The 22,451-nt window shown below is 50.4% G+C and overlaps 1 protein-coding gene across 1 annotated transcript; it reads right to left on the reverse strand.

Moving 5' to 3' along the window:
- Positions 1 to 110: 110 nt before the first annotated feature.
- On the reverse strand, positions 111 to 22,402 carry IFRD2 (interferon related developmental regulator 2). Its single transcript, XM_055413881.2, has 12 exons — positions 22,074 to 22,402; positions 2,510 to 2,629; positions 2,345 to 2,429; positions 2,126 to 2,250; positions 1,882 to 2,039; positions 1,705 to 1,755; positions 1,444 to 1,619; positions 1,245 to 1,350; positions 792 to 929; positions 553 to 681; positions 379 to 474; positions 111 to 278 (listed from the first exon to the last, which is right to left on the reverse strand). The coding sequence occupies exons 1-12, from the start codon at positions 22,129 to 22,131 to the stop codon at positions 198 to 200; spliced, it is 1,323 nt and encodes a 440-aa protein (XP_055269856.2). The 5' UTR covers positions 22,132 to 22,402; the 3' UTR covers positions 111 to 197.
- Between the last annotated feature and the right edge of the window lie 49 nt (positions 22,403 to 22,451).

Consider the following 22,451-nt stretch of genomic DNA (forward strand, 5'->3'; position numbering starts at 1 on the left):
CTCATCCCAGGGGCACAAGGCCTGAGAAAGGCGCGGCCTCTGCCCGCCCCAGCCCTGAGACGGGGAAGAGGCTCCAGCCCCGCCCCGTATCTCTCTTTGGTTTTGTCATTAAAAAAATAAAAGCGACAAGTCCTGGAAGGGATCAGGTGTTGCAGGATCTTCTGTTAAAAAACCAGGTGAGGACGAAGCCAGTCTGCTCACAGGACATCTGCCCTCTTGTCCCGCGCGCGGCTGCGTGCCTTGGTCCTGGCTCTGAAGGCCGCTGCATTGCACAGGTGCTGGGGGCGGAGAGTGAGGGCCGTGAGCGTGGCTGGCCTCGCCTCCAGCCCCCCGAGCGCGCCAGGCCAAAGCAGTGGAGGGGAGAGAAAGGGGGCGAACCTTCTCAAAACGGGAGACCTTGCAGGCCTTCAGGGCGGCAGCATCCAGCACGAGCACCGGGCCCAGCCCGAAGACGTCCCGGAGCAGCTCGTTGTTCTGGGGGCCGAGAAGGCCGTGAGCTTGGGTCCGCGTGGCACCGCCCTGAGGGTGCCCCCTCCCCGCTTGCCCGCCCACCTGGAGGTGGTGGTGCATCCCGGAGCCCAGAGCATCCTTGAAGGCAGCGTAGACCCGGCGCCGAGCCCAGCTGTCCACGTAGAGCACCTCGAGGCCGAAGCGGATGGTCTCCTCCTCACACTCGCCGCCCTGCAGGTGAGAGGGGCCAGAACTGGGCTCGGTGGCTGTGCCTGGGGGTCGGGGGCTGGGATGGGGGCTGCACATGCGCGGGGCTGCGCCCCTCCACGCACACACCGCACCTCGATGAAGTGCAGCACCGCCCTGAAGGTGGAGCGCTGGCGCCGGCGGTCGGCCTTGGCCCGGTACTTGTTGCTGTCGGTGGCCAGAGTGCGCAGCTTGCCGCAGAGGGCCTCAGTATCCTCGTAAACAAAGTCCTCCTGCAGCGGAGCCGGGGAGGACACGGGGGCCAGGCCTGAGCGCTGCTAGCTATGAGCTCGGTGGGGTCGCCCCAAGCTTGCCTTTCCCCGAGGGAGCTGTGTTCTCTGCCTGACCCTTCTTCCGTGGCCCCTGCCTGTGCCAGACACCCCGGCCAGGGGGCCCTCAGAGCACTGTGCATCTGAGCCTGTGGGGGCCGTGTCCCCTCTGTAGTGACCTCAGGCTTCCTTGCTGTCTGGGGCGGCCCCTGCACCCCACCCCAGGCGGGCAGGAGGGGTCGGCAGGCACCCTCCCAAGCATGCCCCTGGCGCTCACACCTCAAGGTCCCGGGCAAGCTCAAAGAGCAAAGCGATGGTCTCGCCGGCAGCCATCCGCAGGTTCACGCTCTCACTGGACAAGAGCTGGGGCAGCCGGGGCAGCTGCCTGGGGAAGGGGCAGGCTGAGCCATGTGTGCAGGTCGGGGGGCCTCTTCACCCCGGCCCTCCTGCTCCCGGGGCCAAGGAGCAGCACCCCTACCTGTCCAGGATGGGGCCGATGTGTGCGCTGGGGCAGATGGTGAGCAGCAGCGCCCAGGCCTGCAGGGCGGCGCAGAGCAGGCCCTGCAGGCTGGCGGGGACCACCGGGCCAGAGGCCCGCCCGTTGCAGGACCGGCTGAAAACACCTTCCAAGCAGGTGAGGCAGGAGACCAGGTCCTGGTGGTGCACAAGGGGGCAGGGGAGGGTTTCGGGCAGAGGCGGGGCAGGGGGGGCTCTCCCGCCGGGGCCTCAGGGCACTCACCTCGATGTCCACGGCGGCCACATAGCAGCCCAAGCCGAGGGCAGACGCGCACTGTTGGGAGGAGGATGAATCTGGGTGGTGGTCAGAGGCAAGCTGGGCTCCCCCTCAGAGTTGGGGGGAGCCTGCAGGCAGGGCGGGTGAGGTGAAGGAGGGGTGGCCCCGGCCAAGGACACTTACGTGGAGTCGGGCGGCAGGGCTGGCCGCGCTGTCGCTGAGCACAGAGACGAGCAGCGGCTGCAGGCTCTGGAAGAACTCCTCGCCCTTGGGGCCGGGGCCCAGCTGCAAGCACAGCAGGCCCAGCACGGCTGCGGCCAGAGCCTGCTCCTCGCCCTTGCCTGCGGGAAGGCCTGCGGTCAGTCCAGGCGGTGAGGGCCAGCACCCAGCTGGGTTAGGGCCGCCCCGCTGCACCCCGGGGCCCAACCTTTCTTGAGGCACTTTTCCAAGGCGTCAGCCAGGGTGAGGCGGCGCTCCAGCAAGAAGTCAGGGAGCAGACGGGCTGCAAGGGCCAGGCGCAGGCTCTCGAGAGCGCCCTGCCGGGTCTTGGCACTGGGGGAGAATGGGTGTTGTGGGCCAGCCCGCCCTGGCACCCGGCGCGGGCTAAGCAAGGGCGTAGGCCGGGGCTGGCTGGAGGCCGGGGTACCTCTTGTCTGTGAGGCAGTCCACACACTCCTTCACCTTCTCCTCAAGGTCCTCCTGCTGGCCCTGCTCCTCCACGGCTTCCCCCCCTGCAAGGCCAGCTCGTCATGCCCCTTCCAGCCCTACCCCCGGAGCCCCGTGGGGTCCCCGCCGCACCCCGTCCTCTCACCCAGGCTCTCCTCCGCAGCAGCGCTCAGCTGGCTGGGACACTCGCTGGTGGTGCTGCGGGCCTCGCTGGCTGCCTCGTCCTCACTGGAGCCTGAGTCAGCCTGGGTACTGCTCCGGGCACCTGGGGAGAGGGGGACGGGGCGCTTGGTCTGCCCTGGTGGAGGCGTGATGGCGGGGGTTACCTCGCCAGCCTCACAACCCCGTGGGACAGGACACTGCCCTCCTCAAGGCTGATTGATGCCCCAAAAGGCCAGGGCCTTAGACTACAGAGTCTGACAGACCCAAGATCCACATTCCTGTTGCACAGCTTAATGGGGGTAACCAGGTCAGGGGCCTTAGCCTTCAAAGCCTCACTTTCTCCATCCACAAAAGAAGGAAAAGCACCTCTCTGGGGACAGCAGTGCAGACAGTAAGTACACTGGTGACTCGTTTCGGCTCATCCACCAGCACTGGGGGCCGAGATCCGGCTCCTAGTGGGTGTGAGTAGGTGTCCCAGGCCTTAAGCACATGCTCCCCTGAGCTCCCCTGGGCCATGCCAGCCCTTTGGCCCAGAGTGGATGGACACACAGGCTCCTCTTGACCCTGGGATGTACAGAGTGCCAAGTGGCCCCTGGCTTCGGGAGCCCTTGAAAAAGGGGAACAGAGGAAGGTGTGCGGGTCAGCAGCAGAGCTGGACACCTGTGTGGAAGGGCAGCAGCTGCAGCCGGAGACCCAGACAGTTGCTGGTCACCAGGTTGACACTCCATGGTTGGGGGGGGCGGGGGGGGGTGGAAGACGCAGCTGCAGAGGTCAGACCAGGGTCCAGGACAGGGTGGGGTGGAGACAGCCTGTCCTCAGGCATCCGCAGAGTAGCCTGGGCCCGCAGAGAGGGGAGTTGAGTGGCACATCTGGGGTGAATCAGGAGGTTGGGACTGACATCTGTGTGTGCTAAGTTGCTTTAGGCGTGTCTGACTCTTTGGGATCCCATGGACTGCAGCTCACAGGCTCTTCTGTCCACGGGATTCTCCAGGCAAGAACACTGGAGTGGGGTGCCATGCCCTCTCCAGGGGCTCTTCCTGACCCAGGGATCAAACCCGTGTCTCAAACCCCTGCACTGGCAGACGGTTCTTTGCCACTAGCGCCACCTGCCATTAAACTGACATGTACACTGTAGCGCGAGGAACATAATCACTGCAACCTAATGTAGAGCGCAGGGAACTCTACTGCCCCCGGGTCAGAATCTGTACGAGCGGCAGAACATAAATACCGTACACACAGACCGATCTGTGTGTGTCTAACTCACTCATGCTGCTGCACACCTAGAAACATCACATAGGAAATCAGATACACACCAAGATAAAGTAAAAATCCAACCAAAACGGAAGCAAAGAGAGAAGGGGGGGCGGGGAGAGGACGGGGAAGGGAAGGGAGGAAGAAACGAAGGAGAAGGAAGAGAAAGGTGAGTGGGGACGAGCCACCCCAGATAGCTGCCTCGCCCAGGACGGCCTTGCCTAGGAGCGGGTCAGCCTCTCTGCTTCCGCCCTCTTTCCCCTCCTCTCTCGTCACTGCCGCCCCCTCTCCCTCGCCCTCCCGTCCCCGCCCTCTCGGGCCCCTTCTCGCGTCTTCCCTTCTGACTCTGCTGCCCCACTCTGGCGTTCTGCGATCCCTTCGCTCCCGCCTTCCTCTTCCGGACTCCCTGTCCTCTCCTGCTCTTCCCTCCCCTCTCTCTTTTCTGGCCCTCCTTTCTCTCTTGCTTCCCCTTAGGTTCCCGCCGTTCTCCGCCCCCTCCCTCCCGCTCCCCGGTTCTGCCTCTCCCCCGTCCCTCCTTCTGTCTCCTCTTCTGCCTCCCTTCCATTCTTCCTCCGATTCCGTTTCTGTCCCTCTTTCGCTAACGCTTTTTGTCTGCTCCTCTTTCCCGCTCTTCCCTCCCCTCGTCTCTCCCTCTCCCTCTCCTCTCTCCCTTGCTCCCTCCCCTTCCCTCCTTCCCTGCCCCCCTCACTCCGCTTGGCTTTGCGTTGCTCCGTCTTTCTCCCCCACTGTCTCCGGCTCTCTCCCGTCCGTCTCCCCCCACTCCATCTCCCCTCGGACCCCCTTTCTCTCTGCTCCCCCCCTCCTTTTGGTCTCTGTCTCCTCCCCCTCGCCTCCTCCCCTCCCCTGTCTGCCCGCGCCCCTTCCTCGCCGTCCCCCTCGCTGTTTTCAGCCTCTCCCCTCTCTGGGCCCCGCCTCCCTCGTCCGTCTGTCTCCGCTCAGTCTGTCTCTCCATTCCTCTCGGTCTGCCTTTCCCCCTCCTCCCTCTCGCCGTCTCTTAGGCCCTGTCCCCTCCTTCCTCTGATTTCCTTCCCTTCCTTCCCCTCTTCCTTTGCCTCTTTCTCTCCCTTTCCCGTTCCTTCCTCCTCCTCCCCCTCCTCCTTTCCTTTCTCCCTCCCGGCTGTGGGTCTCCTGCCGTCTCTCTCAGCCTCCCCCTCTCGCCCCGTCTCTCTCCCTTCCTGGGTTCCTTCCTCCTCTGCGTCTCTGGCCTTTCTCCCCTTTTCTCGGTGTCCTCCCCTCCTTCTCGCGTCCTCCAGCTCCCCTTGCTCCTCCCTCACACTCTCACGCCCCATCTCCCTGTCTCTCCTCCGCATCCCTCGCGTCTGCTCTCTGCCTTCATCTCCTCCTTCCCCTGCCCGCTCTCCCGCCTCGCCTCCCGTTTCTCTCTCTCCCCCTTGATCCCTCCCTTCCCCGCATCCTTTCCACCCTTTCTGTATTTCTTCCGCTCTCCCCTCCCCCACCTCTGGCCCTCCTTTCCCCCCTCCTGTCTCTCTCTCACTGCCCCTCCCTCCCTCCCTCATCCCCGACTCTGCCTCTGTCCCCCGCTGCTCTCCCACACTCATTCCTTCCCCTCCCGCTCATTCCTTCCCCTCCCGTTCTCCCCTCCCTCTACTTTGTCCGTCTCCCTCTCATTCTTCCCCTCCACTTGTCACCTGCTCTTTCCTCCTTCCTTCCGCTCTCCCTCTAGCTCCCTCTCTCTCTTCCTCCCCCATCGTCCTTGATTCCCGCCTTTTCCTTTCTGTCGCTTTCTCTCTGTCCCTTGCTCTCCCCTTCCCGCGATCTTCCTTCCTCCCGCGTCCCTCTCCCTCACTGTTGATTCCTTCCCCCCTTCCTCCCGCCCCCTGTCTCTTTCCCTCTTTCCACCCCTTCCTTCCCTGACCGCCCTTCCTCCCTCTAGCCTGTCTCCATCTCACTCTGCCCTTCTCTCTCGTCCTCCCCGTTTCTCTCTCCTCTCTCTCTTCCCTTCCTCTTTCTCTTAACTCTATTCTCCTTTCTTGTTTTCCCTTCCTGACGGATTCCTCTCATGTCTCTCTTGCCTCCCTTCCTTCCTCTCTCGTCTATTTCTTGCTTTCTAGGCTTGAACCCTCTAAGCTGCAAGAGCCTTAAATTCTCACCTGTCTGCAGGTCTCCTGGTTGTGAGATGGTTATCTCCAGACTACTTCCTGAGAGTGGACTCTGACCACTACACAGCACCTCAAGCGCCCTGTAATAACTTACCTGAGTTAAGGATCTGAAAAGGAATCCTTACAGGAATCTGTACAGCAGAATCAAGTGGCTACAGAACTCAAACACAACACTGTATATCACACACAGTGCAATAAAGCTTGAAAATGAAAAGATAGACTGCTCATTCTATTCCCCTCAGGCCTTTGCAACCTGGTCTGGTGTCACATCCCTGGAGCCTGAGCAGGCTTCATCCTGAATAGGATGGGAGACGGAAAGACCCCACTTGACTGAAGTGCTTGGTCCTGATTGGCTGGGACCACAACTTCGGGATGCAGGCTGGCCCTCGATCAGCTAAGGCAATCTTAGCGCATCCAAAGGATGCTGCAGCTGCTGGGCAGGAAGGTCTGTGAAACGTTTCTGGGTACCACAGCTCCTGGTACCCAATTAATTGGATCCCAATTAAAGACTGATTCCTTTGAGTCACTCCAGCTCCAAACCACAGCATCCTTAGCACAACACTTTTGCAGAACCTGGGGTCTGTCTGTAGGTAAAAGCAGACAGCAGGAGCCTAAACAGCAAGAGGGAAGCGGTGATGAGTCACAGACTCTTGGCTGTTTCTTTGGGCACTTCCCACTGAAACTGACAACCCAGGAAAACGGCTTTCTCTCAGAGCCACAAAGGTTCGGCTTGCCCGCATTAGCAGACCGGGGCAGGAGAAGGTGCTACCCGCCTTGTGGCCGCTTCTTGTAATAGGAACTTCAAAACCAGCACTGCAGAGCAGTTAAAGAAATCAATTGCAAGAGCTAAAGTTTACATTTTTAAAAGCAAAAATCAACTGAAAAGATGCTCAGCATCTCTAATGGTTAATAAATGGAAATTAAAGTGACAACGAAGTAACCCACTACACAAGTCATCAAAAGTCACTACACAAAAAAACGCTAGAGAAGACAGAACCTTACAGCACTGTTGGTTCAAACATACACTGGAAATAGCCACTCTGAGGGAAACTATAAAGGTTCTTTAAAAACCAAAAAACAATGCCACCACAAGCTCTGGGATTCCCAGTCCTGGGCCTCTACCCAGAGGACACCAGCCTCGAAAAGACATATGAAACCCAGCTGTCCTTGTGCCGTAACCCAAAAGAAAAGACCAACCGAAACCATGGCAATGTCGAACCACAGATAAATGAGGAAAAAAGGCTTGCACAGCCACTCCATGGACTGGGGCTCAGCCAGTAAACAGAATGAAATCATGCCATCTCTGGGCACTTGGACCCAGCAAGACACTATTATGCTAAATAGACAAAGTCAAACACTGCTTATAACACTCAGAAGTGCTATCTAAACACCGATACAACTGAGGCACTAAAAAACAGACGAGATGCTAAAAAGGAACTTAGCTTTACCAAAGGTTGCACAAGGCCTCTTACTCAGCACTCTGTAGTAATCCACATGGGCAAAGCACCCGAGAAAGAACAGGTACAAGTGTATGTGTAACTGAATCAGGTTGCTGCAGAAACAAAAAACAACACTGTGTATCACCTATAATGCAATAGAATATGGAAATGATATTAAAAAAAAGATAAGAGCGGGGCCTACCTATTCTATTGCACGAGGCCAGTGTCACCTGGGCAGGGTCAGAGTAGTGAAGCCTGAGCTTGCTTGGGTCCCAGGGTGGCCTGGGGTGAATCTGAGAGAGCTGAAGGGCCTGTGCCTCCAAATGAGTGCCACCTTGCACCTGTTCTCCCTGCTACTCTCTAGCTGGGGCCACAACCTGGCAATGCAAGCTGCCCCTCTGAGAGGGAAGGCTAGCCTAGTACACCTGAAGGGGTGCTGGGGCTGCTGGGTGGCAAGAGCTCTGAAAAGTCTCCCAGTCTCCACAGCTCCTGGTCCTGGAAGCGCAGGCTTCCTTTTGGCCGCCCCACCTAAAACCACAGAAACCTCAATAAAACTCACACAGGGCTTGAAATCTGTCTCCAGGGTGGGAGGAGAGGGAGGACCTTGAAGGGCAAGAAGGAAGAGGTATTGAATCACAAGCTAATGACTATTTCTCCCAGCAAGTTCCACTCTAAGGGACCACCCAGGAAACGGCTTTCTCTAAAGCTCATAAAGGATCAGATTGCCTGAAACACAGGGGAGAGGAAGGGGAAGGGCTGCCACCTTGTGGCCACGACTAGTAACAGCATCTTTACTTAACAAAGGTTTGTAGAGCTGTGAATGGCGCCTGCCCTCAAGCAATATCCTCTGGTAGGTCAAGAAAATCGACTTGAAAACCGGGCTCACTCTCAGAAAACCAACTGCAAGAGCTAAATTTTACCACATTCTTTCTTTACACACACACACCCAAGTCTAATGGTTAGGTGTTCAGCATCTTCAGTGATTCTAAATGACAAATCGGTAAACCCTAACAACCAGTTATCAAAAGGGCTACACACAAAAAATTCAAGAGAGGCTGGGCACAAAAGGGAACACCAATACATTGGCAACGGCCACTCTGAAGACCACCACGGAAGCTCTCTCCACAGAGAACAGAGTGCTACCACAAGCTCTGGAAATCGCACTCCTGGGAATACACTTGGAGAAAACCACCCTTTGAAAAGACATATTCATTCAAACGGTATTTGCTCCAATATCCAAAACAGCATAGCCACTGAAACCACAGGTAAGTACATTCATTCATTAATGAAAGAAAAAGACTTGCAACAAATATACCATGAACTAGTAGTCAGCATGAAAACAGAATGAAACCATGCCATTTGTGGCTCTGAGACACATCAGGAGAGAATTCCACTAAGTACCCAACGTCTGACAAGGAAAAACACGTATCATTCATATCACAACTGGGGAATCGAAACACTGAACAGCTGAACTAGTGCACTAACAATACAGAAGGGAGACCAAAAAAATAATTTACTAAAGGGAATAGATGGGGAGTGGAGGAAACAAAATGGGAATGGTGGGATTAACAGGAAAGCACAAATGAATAAACAGTGTGTGTGTGTATGTATATGTGTATATATATAAAAAACACAAAATCACCAAGGATGCATGAAATACCACAAGAGACTCTACTCACCACACTGTAATATCCTCCGTGGGCAAATGATCCAAGAAAACACAGGTACAATTATAGCCTTAACTAAATCAGGTTGATGCATAACAGCAGAACACTGTGTCTCAACTATATTACAACACGAAACGGAAATGAAAGAAAATAAATCTGGACTGCCTACTCTGTTCCAGGAGGCCCAGGTCACCTGCGCTGGTGTCACACCCACGAGGCCTGAACAGGCCTCAGTCCCAGGCTGGCCGGGGTAAACCTGACAGAGCAGAAGAGCCTGCGCAGGCAAATAAGCCCCCCAACACCTGTACTTCCGACAGCCCTCTGGACGGGACCACACCCTTGCAAGGCAGACTGGCCCTCTATCAGCTAAGGCTAGCCTAGTGCACCGGAAGGATGCCCCAGTCACTGAGTAGGAAAATCTTCGGAAAGTCTCCGTGTCTCCATGGCTCCCACTCCGGGGGAACCCACTTAAGCACTGATTCCTTTGGGTCACCCCACCTCCAAACAACAGTACCCTCAGCACAACACTACTGCAGAGCTTGAGATATGTCTCCGGAATGGGAAGGGGAGAGCAGAGCCTGAAGAGCAAGACATAAGTGGGAATGAATCACAAGCCCTTGGCTCTTTCTTCGGGCCCTTTCCACTCAAATGGACCACCCAGGAAGACGGCTTTCCCTAAGGTGATGAAAGGTCTGCTTGCTGGAAATACCAGGGTGGGGTAGGGGAAAGTGCTGCCGCCTTGTGGGCTTTTCTCCTAACATGAAGTTTGAACCAGGCAAAGGGCAGTTAAACCATTCACAAGGACTGCAGGGCTGTGAATGATGCCTGCCCTCAAGGAGTGTCTTCTGGTAGGTCAAGGAAATCAACTTGAAAACGGGGCTCACTCTCAAGAAATGAATGGCAAGAGCTAAGTGTTACTACACTCCTATTTACAGGAAACAAAAAGTCAAATGGTAAGTTGTTCAGCATCTCCAGTGATTAGTAAAATGCAAATCAAAATGACAAATCTGTAACCCCTATACCAGATATCAAAAGGTCTACACAATAAATGCAAGAGAAAATAAAAAATGCAAGAGAGGCTGGGCAGAAAAGGGTCCCTACTGCACTGCTGGGGCAAATATGCTGTCAGTGGCCACTCTGACATAGAGAACACCATGGAAGTTACTTTCAAAACAAAGCAAAGTGCTACCGCAAGCCCTGGATATCTCAGTCCTGGAACAGTAACAGAGAAAACCATCCTTCAAAAACAGTCCATGTTCCACTATTCACAATAGGAAATCCGTGGAAACCACCCGAAAGTACATCCATCGATAAAAGGAAGAAAAAGAGATGCAACAGACACCCCATGAATGACTACTCAGCTGAAAACAATGAAACCACGCCATTTGTGGCACTTGGATACACAGAGATGACTACACCAGGTACAGAGAGTCAGAGAGAGAAAAACAGATATCACTGATATTACTTAACGGTGGGATCAAAACGCTGATACAAACGAACTAGGGTACTAACAAACGAGAAAAATGACTAAAAAAGGAACTTAAATTTACTAAAGGGAATAGCTGGGGATGGGAGAAGAATAAATTAGAAGGCTGATATTGACAGAACACAACACATAAAAACATAGTAAATATGTGTGTGTGTAAAACACATAATCAGCAAGGCTGTATGAAATAGCAGAAATCACTCAATTCAACCTGTAATGACCTTTGTGGGTAAAATATCCGAGAAAGTACAGCTACAGGTATATGTAGAACTGAATCAGGTTGGTGTAGAACTCAAAAACAATACTGTATATCAACTATCTTAAAATAAATAAAATTATTTTTAAAAAATGGATAACCAAAAAAAAAAATGTATAACCAACAAGGACTTACTGTATAGCACAGAGAACTATGCTCAATGCTATGTGCCGTTCTCCCCTGGGTGAGAGGGGATCTGGGGGAGAATGGATACATTTATGCCTGAGTCCCTTCACCGTTCACCTGAAACTGTCACAACATTGTTAGTGGGCTATGAGTGAAAGTCCAAGTCGATCAGCTGTGTCCAACTCTTTGCGACCCCATGGACTTCACAGTCCATGTAATTCTCTAGGCCAGGATACTGGAGTGCTTGCCTATCCCTTCTCCAGCGGATCTTTCCGACCTAGGAATCAAACTGAGGTATCCTGCATTGCAGGTGGATTCTTTACCAGCTGAGCTACCAGGGAACCCCCATTAATTGGCTATTTCCCAATACAAAATGTTTTTGGTGTTAAAAATTAACAAATTTTTTAATTAAAAAAAAAAAAAAAAAGAAAACCACACGAAAACTTGCTGAGCACCACTATTTGAGAAATGCAAATCAAAAGGACCAGGATGTATCACCTCCCCCCAGGGAATGTGGCCATCCTCCAAAAGTCTCCAAACAGTAAATATTGAACATGGCATGGAAATAAGAGAACACGCCTACACTGTCAGGAGGATACAAAGCAGCACAGCCAATATGGAGAGCAGCAGGGAAATTCCTGAAAATACAAAACAACAGACCAACCACAGAATTCCAAAGTGCCCCTCCCGGGCATTCCTTTGTCCTCAGAAATCCTAATTCCTAAACACACATGCACCACAAGATTCATTACCACTCTATTTTCAGCAGCAAGAACACAGAAGCCTGCTCAACATCCATCAACAGGTGAATGAAGAAATAAACATGGTGTCCATAGACAATGCAATATTCCTCAGGCATAAAAAAGAATGAAATAATGCCATTTGGCAACAACACAGCTGCAGGTACAGATGATCATACCCACAAGTGTAATAGAAACAAGGAACAAAAACTAGGGGGACACTAAAAATTGATACAAATGAACCAATTTAAAAACACAGAAACATCAGTTCAGTTCAGTCGCTCAGTCGTGTCTGACTCTTTGCGACCCCATGAATCACAGCACGCCAGGCCTCCCTGTCCATCACCAATTCCCGGAGTTCACTCAAACTCATGTCCATCGAGTCGGTGATGCCATCCAGCCATCTCATTCTCTGTCGTTCCCTTCTCCTCCCGCCCCCAATCCCTCCCAGCATCAGTCTTTTCCAGTGCGTCAACTCTTCGCATGAGGTGGCCAAAGTATTGGAGTTTCAGCTTTAGCATCACTCCTTCCAATGAACACCCAGGATTGACCTCCTTTAGAATGGACTGGTTGGATCTCCTTGCAGTCCAAGGGACTCTCAAGAGTCTTCTCCAGCACCACAGTTCAAAAGCATCAATTCTTCGGCGATCAGCTTTCTTCACAGTCCAACTCTCACATCCATACATGACCACGGGAAGAACCATAGCCTTGACTAGACGGACCTTGGTTGGCAAAGTAATGTCTCTGCTGTCTAGGTTGGTCATAACTTTCCTTCCAAGGAGTAAGCGTCTTTTAATTTCCTGGCTGCAATCAGCATCCGCAGTGATTTTGGAGCCCCCAAAAATAAAGTCTGACACTGTTTCCACTGTTTCCCCATCTATTTCCCATGAAGTGACTTGGCAAACAAATATACGTTTACCGAAAGAATCAGGTGGGGTAGGGGAGAGAAATTTGGAGGTTAAGATAAACATAAACACAAAACATATACACAATATGTGATCAACCATACCTTACTGTGGAGCCCAGGAACTTCTACTAAATACTCTGTCAAACCTGACACGGGAAAGTAATCCAAGAAAGAATAGGTATATGTATATGTAGAACTGAATCACAGTATACCTGAAACTGAACATCTAAATCACACACAACACTGCAAATCAACTGTACTCCAACATAAAATAAAACCCCAATTAAAAAAAAGAAACAGAAATGCCTACTATATTCCCTTCAGACCAGGGGGACCTAGGCTGGTGTTAATTCCCTGGGCGCCAGAGCAGTCCTGGGGCTGAGGGAGCCAGGGAGCACGTGCCTGCACAGGAACCCCCCTTGCAAATGCGGTGTCTGATCCCCTCTGAATGGGATCACGCTGTCCACATCTAGGGGGGCCTTCCAGCAGCAAAACCAAAACTAGGGCAACTGAAGGGTGGGGCACCCTCTGGACTGAAAGAGCTGTGAACAGTCACCTTGTGTGCAGTTCTCCTGTTGGGGGGGTTCCCACCTCCAGCCTACTGCCTTCCGAAAGTCAACCCTGTCCTCTATGACCGCACCCTGGGCGCTACCGCATTACAAGAGTTGGTTATTTGTCTGGGGGTGTGAAGGCTAAAGGGGAACAAAAAAGGAGCCACAGCCTTTGGTTGTTTGATCTGGCACATTCCACTCTCAGTTATAAGCCAAGAACAGGACTCTTTGCTAAGGCTCTGGCGGCCAGAAGACCCAGAGTTGGGCACGAAAAAAATCCTTCCGCCTTGTGGCCACTTCTCAGAACTACAGCTTTAAAACCCTTGCTTCTGGACACTTGGGGCTTCCCTGATAGCTCGGTTGGTAAAGAATCTGCCTGCAATGCATGAGACACCGGTTCGATTCCTGGGTTTGGAAGATCCACTGGCGAAGGGATAGGCTACCCACTCCAGTATTCTTGGGCTTCCCTGGTGGCTCAACTGGTAAAGAATCTGCCTGCAAAGTGGGAGACCTAGGTTCAGTCCCTGGATTGGGAAGATTCCCTGGAGAAGGGAAAGGTTACCCACTCCAGTATTCTGGCCTGGAGAATTCCATGGACTGTATAGTCCATGGGGTCACAAAGAGTCGGACACGACTGAGTGACTTTCCCTTTCTGGACACTTAATAATCACAAGGGCTGGGGCACTGTAAGCAAGAGGCACTTGCCCATAAGAAATACCCCGGGGAGGTAATCAGAAAAGAATTCAGAGGGCGGACCTTCACGAAGTCAATTTCAAGATGAATATTTTACTCTCGCTGTTAAAAAAAAAAAAAGCACGTGAAAACTTGCTCAGCATTGCTTATTAGTAGAGAAATGCAAATCAAAAGGACCACAAGGTATCACCTCCCACCCGGCAGAATGGCCATGCTCCAAAAGTCTGCGAACAATAAGTACTGTGTAGAGAAAGGGGGGCTTCCGTCTATGGGATCACACAGAGTCGGACACGACTGAAGTGACTTAGCAGCAGCAGAGAAAGGGGAACCCTCCTACACTGTTGGGGGGAATGTAAAGGGTCACAACCAACTGCGAAAAGAGGAGGGAGATTCCTGAAAAAATGAAAAATACACCAACCATAGGATTTGGAAATGCTTTTCCCAGCAGATATCCTCAGAAAACCATAATTCCTAAACATATTTGCACCCCAACATTCATTGCAGCACTATTTACAACAGGCAGGACACAGAAGTCTTCAGAACGTCCCTTGACAGATGAATAAGGAAGATATGGTACATATATACAATGGGGTATCAGCCAAAAAAAAAGAATGAAATAATGCAATTTTCAGCAACAAGGACCGAGCGATGATTACAGTGATTCAAGAAAATGAGCAAAGATCCAAAAACATCCTATGACATTGCTTATATGTGGAATCTAATAACTGATACAAATGAACTGATTTACAAGACAGAAACAGGCCCACAGACTTAGAAAAGAAATTTTTGGGAAATTCCCCTGCAGTATAGGCTTAGAACTCCGGTTTCACTGCCAACATCTTAGACTGGATCCCTCGTCATGGAACTGAGATGCCAGAACCTGCAGGCCATAGCCAAAAGAAAAAATATATATATAGATATATGCATAGAAAAGAAAAGAAATTTATGATTACCAAAGGGAGGGATGGGAGGGAGGGATAAATTTGCAGGTTGGGTTGCACACATATACACCAATGTATGTAAAACAGATTATCAACAAGAACCTGATGGACAGCACAGGTAACTCTAGTCAACACTCTCTCAAAACCTATATGGGAAAAAAATTCAAATAAGAATATATATATTCAGTGGATCACTGAAAATAATCAACAAGGAATTGAAAAAACATACCTAGAGAGAAATGCTTTTGAACTGCGGTGTTGGAGAAGACTCTTGAGAGTCCCTTGGACTTAAGGAGATCAAACCAGTCAATCTTAAAGGAAATCAGTCCTGAATATTCATTGGAAGGACTGATGCTGAAGCTGAAGCTCCAATACTTTGGACACCTGATGCAAAGAACCGACTCATTTGAAAAGACCCTGATGCTGGGAAAGATCGAAGGCGGGAGGAGAGGGGGACGACAGAGGATGAGATGGTAGGATGGCATCACTGACTCAATGGACATGAGTCTAAGCAAGCTCCAGGAGATGGTGAAGGACAGGGAGGCCTGGCGTGCTGAAGTCCATGGGATAGAAAAGAGTTGGACATGACTGAGCGACTGAACTGAAATGAACTGAGAGAGCAATGGCAAAGAAAACACCAGATCCAAAATCTATGGGATGCCACAAAAGCGGTTCTAAAAGGCAAGTTTACAGGGAAGCAATGTTACCTCAGGAAACAAGACAAAATATCAAAGAAGAAAGGTAACCTTATACCTAAAGCAACCAGAGAAGAAAGACAAAATTCCAAATTAGTAGAAGAAATTATAAACATAAGAACAGGAATGAATGAAATAGAGACAAAGAAAATCATAGAAAAGATCAATGAAAGTAAAAGCCTGTTCTTTGAAAAGATATACAATATTGATAAACCTTTAGCCAGACTCATCAAGCGAAGAAGGCAATGGCAACCCACTCCAGTACTCTTGCCTGGAAAATCCCATGGATGGAGGAGCCTGGTAGGCTGCAGTCCATGGGGTCACGACGAGTCGGACACGACTAAGCGACTTCACTTTCACTTTTCACTTTCATGCACTGGAGAAGGAAATGGCAACCCACTCCAGTGTTCTTGCCTGGAGAATCCCAGAGATGGCGGAGCCTATTGGCTGCCATCTATGGGGTAGCACAGAGTCGGACACGACTGAAGCGACTCAGCAGCAGCAGCAGACTCATCAAGAAAAAAAAAAAGAGTGGGCTCAAATCAATAAAATTAGTGGGCTTCCCTGGTGGCTCAGTGGTAAAGAATCCACCTGCCAATGCAGGAGACACAGGTTTGATCCCTGGTCTGGAAAGATCCCACGTGTTGTGGAGCAGCTAGGTTCGTGTGCCACAACTGCTGAGTCTGTGCTCCCGAGCAGGCGAACTTCAACTGTTGAGCTCGCGCACCACAGATACTCAAGCCAGCACGCCCTGGAGCCAGTGCTTAGCAACAAGAGAAGCCACTGCAGCGAGAAGCCTGTGCACTGCAAACAGAGAAAAGCCCATGCAGCACAGCCAATCAATAAAAATAAATTAAATCAGAGATGAAAAAGAAGTTAAAATGGACACCACAGAAATATCAATACAAAGGGTCATGAGAGACTACTACACACAACTTTATGCCAATAAAATGGACAACCTAAAAGAAACAGACAAATTCTGGCAGTCTAGTGGTTAGGACTCCACGCTTCCACTGCCAGGGACCCAAGTTCAATCCCTGGTCAGGGAATTAAGATCCTGCAAGTCACAGGGTACAGTTAAAAAGTTTTAAAAAGAGAAATGTCCAAATTCTTAGAAATGTATACCTTTCAAGACTGAACCAGGAAGAAACAGAAAATAGGAAGAGACCAATCACAAGTAATGAAGTGACACTGTGATGAGAAAACTTCCAACAGACAAAAGTTCAGGACCAGGTGGCTTCACAGGTGACTTACCAAACATGTAGAGAAGACTTAACACCTATATTTCTGAAAATATCCCCCCAAATTCCAGATGAAGGAACACTCCCGAACTCATTCTACAAGGCCACCATTACCCTAATACTGAAACAGACACATACAAATACAGGTCAATCCCACTGATGAACAGAGATGCAAAAATCCTCAACAAAATACTAGCACACTGAAACCAACAATACATTAAAAGGCTCATGCACCAGGATCAAGTGGGATTTATCCTAGAGATGCAAAGATTCTTCAATATATTCAAATCAATCAGTGTGATACACCACATTAACAAACTGAGAAGAATGAAATTAGAACATCCTCTAACACCATAGAGGCTTCCCTGCTGGCTCAACCAGTAAAGAATCTGCCTGCAAGGCGGAAGACCTGGGTTTGACCCCTGGGTTCCGAAGATCCCCTGCAGAAGGGAATGGTTACCCACTCCAGTATTATGGCCTGGAGAATTCCACAGACTGTATATTCATGGGGTCGCAGAGTCGGAAACAACTTTCACTCGCTAACACCATACACAAAAATAAACTCAAAATGGATTAAAGACCTAAATGTAAGGCCAGACTCTATAATATAAACTCCTAGAGGAAAACAAAGGGCAAACACTCCTTAACATAAATCACAGCAGTATCTTCTTTGATCCACCTCCTAGAAAAATGAAAATCAAAAAAATTTAAAAATGGGACCTAAATAAACTTAAAAGCTTCTGCACAGAAAAGGAAACCATAAACAAAACAAAAAGACAACCCACAGAATAGGAGGAAATATATGCAAACAAAGCGACTGAGAAGGGATTAATCTCCAAAATATACAAACAGCTCATACAGTTCTGTTTAAAAAGAAAAAAAAGATCAGAATATCTAAACAGACATTTCTCTAAAGAAGACATACTAGTGACTAAAAAGCACATGAAAAGATGCTCAACATCACTAATTTTTAGACAAATGTAAATGAAAACTACAAGGTATCACCTCACACCAGTCAGAAGGGCCATTGTGAAAAAGTCTACAAAGAGAGACTCCTTTGGTGGTCAAGCAGTTAGGACTCTGCACTTCCAATGAAGGGAATGTGAATTCAATCCCTGGCCGGGGAATTAGATCCCAAATGCCACAACTAAGAGTTTGCTGCAACTAAAGATTCCAGGTGTCGCAACTAAGACTAGGCAGAGCCAGATAAATAAATAAGCAGCATATGAGTATGGATCCCTCCCTCCTCCAGGGGCAGGCCCTTCAGGCTATGCATTCCACAGCCCAGTCCACCCCAGACATCAGTACAGGACTCAAAATGCAACTACCAGTCCCCTATAAGTGACTTGCTCCAGTTGGTTTATTCAGTTTTCAATCAGAGGAATATAAACTAAGAGACCAAAGGCACCGAAAGAAATATACAAAGGTCCAAACGCTGGCAGTGGATTTGTCCATTGAAAAACCATTGAAAAACCAGGTCAAACTGGCCATGGTAAACCATAAGGCTCATGGGCACCTAGACAAAACCAGTGTATCCTAGGTGGACCAAGGGGGCACTGAAGGAAAGAAGGTGCTCAATCCACTTTGAGAAAAACCAGAGCTTTGGCAGAGGGAAAGCCCCAGATGCCAGAAAGGGACAGGGACCCATAAGCTTTTGATGGTTTTATAATCAAAAGGCTGAGGGAGCCCAAGACCAAAAGTGGCTCTAGATAGAGATACCACCTACATAACTAGTGGTGAGCCTCAAGCTTCAGGCAGTCATTGATGTGGTGAGCCATTTGATAAAATCTCTCCTAAGCACCAGGGCAACCCTCTCAGTCTTAACCTAAAGACTGAGAGCCTTAACAATTATAAGAAATATGTAGTGGGAGTGTCAGTAGAGAGACACGGGTACACTTTCCTGCAACCCCTTTGGTGCAACATCAGTGGCCAGTCATTTCTACATTCCTTTCTGTTTGGGCCTGATTGTCCTCTCCCCTTAATAGATGGGGCTTACTAACTAAATTAGGGGCCACTCTGTTTCTCGAAGGACAAGGAAGTGACCCTTATCACTAAATGATGTGAACAAAAAAATTTTTTTAAATAACAAGACTAAATCTATAACTAAAAGACTGAAGTATAAAACATTAAGGTTCCGGGCCTAGCCAAAAGCAAACAAGTGAGGCTTCAAGTAACCCTCTCCAGATATGGAAACTGTTTGGAAAATATGGTTTGGGTCTCCTAAACTGTGGAAACAATCTCTTTTAATAACTCTTCTAATGTTGCACTCATCTCACACGCTAGTAAAGTCATGCTCAAAATTCTCCAAGCCAGGCTTCAGCAATATGTGAACCGTGAACTTCCAGATGTTCAAGCAGGTTTTAGAAAAGGCAGAGGAACCAGCGATCAAATTGCCAACATCCACTGGATCATGGAGAAAGCAAGAGAGTTCCAGAAAAACATCTATTTCTGCTTCACTGACTATGCCAAAGCCTTTGACTGTGTGGATCACAATCAACTGTGGAACATTCTGAAAGACATGGGAATACCAGACCACCTGACCTGCCTCTTGAGAAACCTGTATGCAGGTCAGGAAGCAATAGTTAGAACTGGACATGGAACAACAGACTGGTTCCAACTAGGGAAAGGAGTACGTCAAGGTTGTATATTGTCACCCTGCTTATTTAACTTATATGCAGAGTACATCATGAGGAACGCTGGGTTGGAAGAAGCACAAGCTGGAATCAAGATTGCCGGGAGAAATATCAGTAACCTCAGATATGCAGATGACAACCACCCTTATGGCAGAAAGTGAAGAGGAACTCAAAGGCCTCTTGATGAAAGTGAAAGAGGAGAGTGAAAAGGTTGGCTTGAAGCTCAACATTCAGAAAACAAAGATCATGGCATCTGGTCCCATCACTTCATGGGAAATAGATGGGGAAACAGTGGAAACAGTGTCAGACTTTATTTTTTTGGGCTCCAAAATCACTGCAGATGCTGATTGTAGCCAGGAAATTAAAAGACGCTTACTCCTTGGAAGGAAAGTTATGACCAACCTAGATAGCATATTAAAAAGCAGAGACATTACTTTGCAAACAAAGATCCGTCTAGTCAAGGCTATGGTTTTTCCCGTGGTCATGTATGGATGTGAGAGTTGGACTGTGAAGAAAGCTGATCGCTGAAGAATTGATGCTTTTGAACTGTGATGCTGGAGAAGACTCTTGAGAGTCCCTTGGACTGCGAGGAGATCCAACCAGTCCATTCTAAAGGAAATCAATCCTGGGTTTTCATTGGAAGGACTGATGCTAAAGCTGAAACTCCAATACTTTGGCCACCTCATGCGACGAGTGAATCACTGGAAAAGAGTCTGATGCTGGGAGGGATTGGGGGTGGGAGGAGACGGGGACGACAGAGAATGAGATGGCTGGATGGCATCACCGACTCGATGGACATGAGTTTGAGTGAACTCCAGGAGTTGGTGATGGACAGGGAGGCCTGGCGTGCTGTGGTTCATGGGGTAGCAAAGAGTCGGACACGACTGAGCGACTGAACTGAATGTCTATTGCTTTAATTCTTTTCATTTGTATCTTCTATAAACTCATTCTCTGATGTTTAACAGCCACCAAGGTCTAACAGAATAGTACTCAGTCAGTAAAGAGTCTGCCTGCAATGTGGGAGACCCCGGTTCAATCACTGGCTCGGGAAGATCCCCTGGAGTAGGAAATGGCAACCCGATCCAGTATTCTGGAGAATTCCATGGACAGAGGAGCCTGGCGGGCTACAGTCCGTGGGGTCACAAAGAGTCGGAAATGACGGAGTGACTAACACACACACAACCAGAGTTAGCATTACAGTTCTCCCAAAAGAGAAGGAAGACTCAGTCAGGTCTTACACTTCTTCCCCAGGGAGGCCTACATCCTATCTCAGCAGAAAGCAGTTAATGATAAGTTTGTTGGCCCTTAACCCCCTTTAAGCAAAAAGGATAAATACCTGGAGGCAGGGAATGACAAGGGACAAAGTAAAAAGACAAAGTAGGTGATTAAACAGTTAATCCCACTAAAGGAGCATAAGAAAAAACTATGGGAGACTGCTTTAAGTTAATCATCATTCAAGAAAGCACCTTTAAAAAAAAGAAAGAAAGCAGGTTTGCTTAATCATAAAATCATGAAACAGAAGCAGGAGGCATGCCCCCAAACAACCATTGTTTTAATGGTAGAAGGAGACCTACATCCAGCCCAATGATTCCTAGGACATGCTCCCCTGAGTGCACTAAAAGAAAAAATTTAAGGAAAGAGTGACGAAAACCTGAAATGACTTATCATATTTCAGTATATGGTTACTGCCTTTTTGCTCATTCCCATTGCGCCACGACAGTCCTGATTTGACCTTGTAGGGGCAAGAAAACTCCCCTATCCCACGTACAGAAGGAACTGATGATGGAAGCGGGACATCTCCTCAAGAATGAGGAAGAAGGTGGTCTTCTTGCTCTCCCCACTCTTCCTTTGATTATAAAACTATACCCACCAAGTTCTTGGGGCAGCACCTTCTCACCCACCCACTTGTAGGCCTCTCAAGTGTCCTATTCTAAAAAGTCACTTTTTATTTATCACTTTCAACTCTTGCTGAATTCTCTGTGCTCTGAGACATAAAGAACCAGAGCTCCTCAGAGCCTCACCCCCGCCTCCGCACCCACCCCACCCCCGCGGCCCGCATTCTGCGGTTTCATCAGTAGACTGGCTTTATTGCTGCCAGGCAAGTGAATCCAAGTGTGGTTCGGTAACACCCTCATCCAAGCCCCATTAAAATGGTGGCCAGGTGTCAGCCATGCCTAAAAGGCACCCCATCTCTGCTGGGTAAACAGAAACGTGTTTACTGTACCAGGACATATGCTGCACCTCCTGGTCGACCTGATAAGCGACTTTCAGGACTGTCACAGGCCCCAGGGCGCTCATCCGCCTTCTAGGGCCGGGCAGTCAAGGCCCCAAATTTTGCAGTTTCCCCATCACCCTATCTCTCAGTACTCCAGGGTAAGCCAGGTCTCCCACCAACTTCCTAGTCCAGCTAGGGAAAGGATCAGGTTTTGGAAAGCGGACGGGCTTCCAGCTCCGTCTGGCCAGTTTGTCCATCACAGCGGACAGCTTGGGTAGAGAGGCAATGAGAACCCAAACAAGGCCGGCAGGTGCGGGCCAGGTGCGAGCCGGAGCGAAGGCTCGGGCACGCGGGCAGCACGCTCAAGTTAGGCGCACACGTGGCCGCTGACTTCTGGGGCACGTGCCCGTCACGGGGGGGAGTTTGCAGGTGGCGGCACCAGACTGGGCAAGGCAGGAGTCTGTACCCGAGAACTCTAAGCGTCACTGACGGGAACCCACTCAGGACCCTAGTTTGACGTTCCTCAGTTTCTCCGTGCCCCGCCACCCACCCGACCTCAACTTACCGCCTCCGCGGCGCTGGCCGCCTCTGCGGTGCGCGCTGCCTTTTCGGGCGCGGGGCATGCCGCAAATCGGGCACGACGGGGCGCGGGGTCAGGGACCTGGCGGCGGGGGGTTCCAGGCCAGCGAGTCGCCGGCCGGTGCACTGAGTCGGGACCTAGGCAGACGACGGGAGCCACACGCTGCGCGCGCCACCATCTTCGCGAGGCGCCCCGCCCTGCCAGATGGGTCGAAGCGCCCCGCCCCGCTAAATGGGTGGCCGGGAAGGCGAATCCCTCGCCACTCGGCTCAGACAGCGTCCATGCCGCCGAAACTTCTATTCCCAAGGTGCTGCGTGCGCAGATTACCGGCGCCAGGCTGGCGCAGAGCACCTCGGGAATTGT

This window comes from Moschus berezovskii, chromosome 24 (genome assembly GCF_049115385.1).
Source record: "Moschus berezovskii isolate FMDL1 chromosome 24, NW_MosBer_1.0, whole genome shotgun sequence".
In the NCBI taxonomy this organism is placed as follows: Eukaryota; Metazoa; Chordata; class Mammalia; order Artiodactyla; family Moschidae; genus Moschus; species Moschus berezovskii.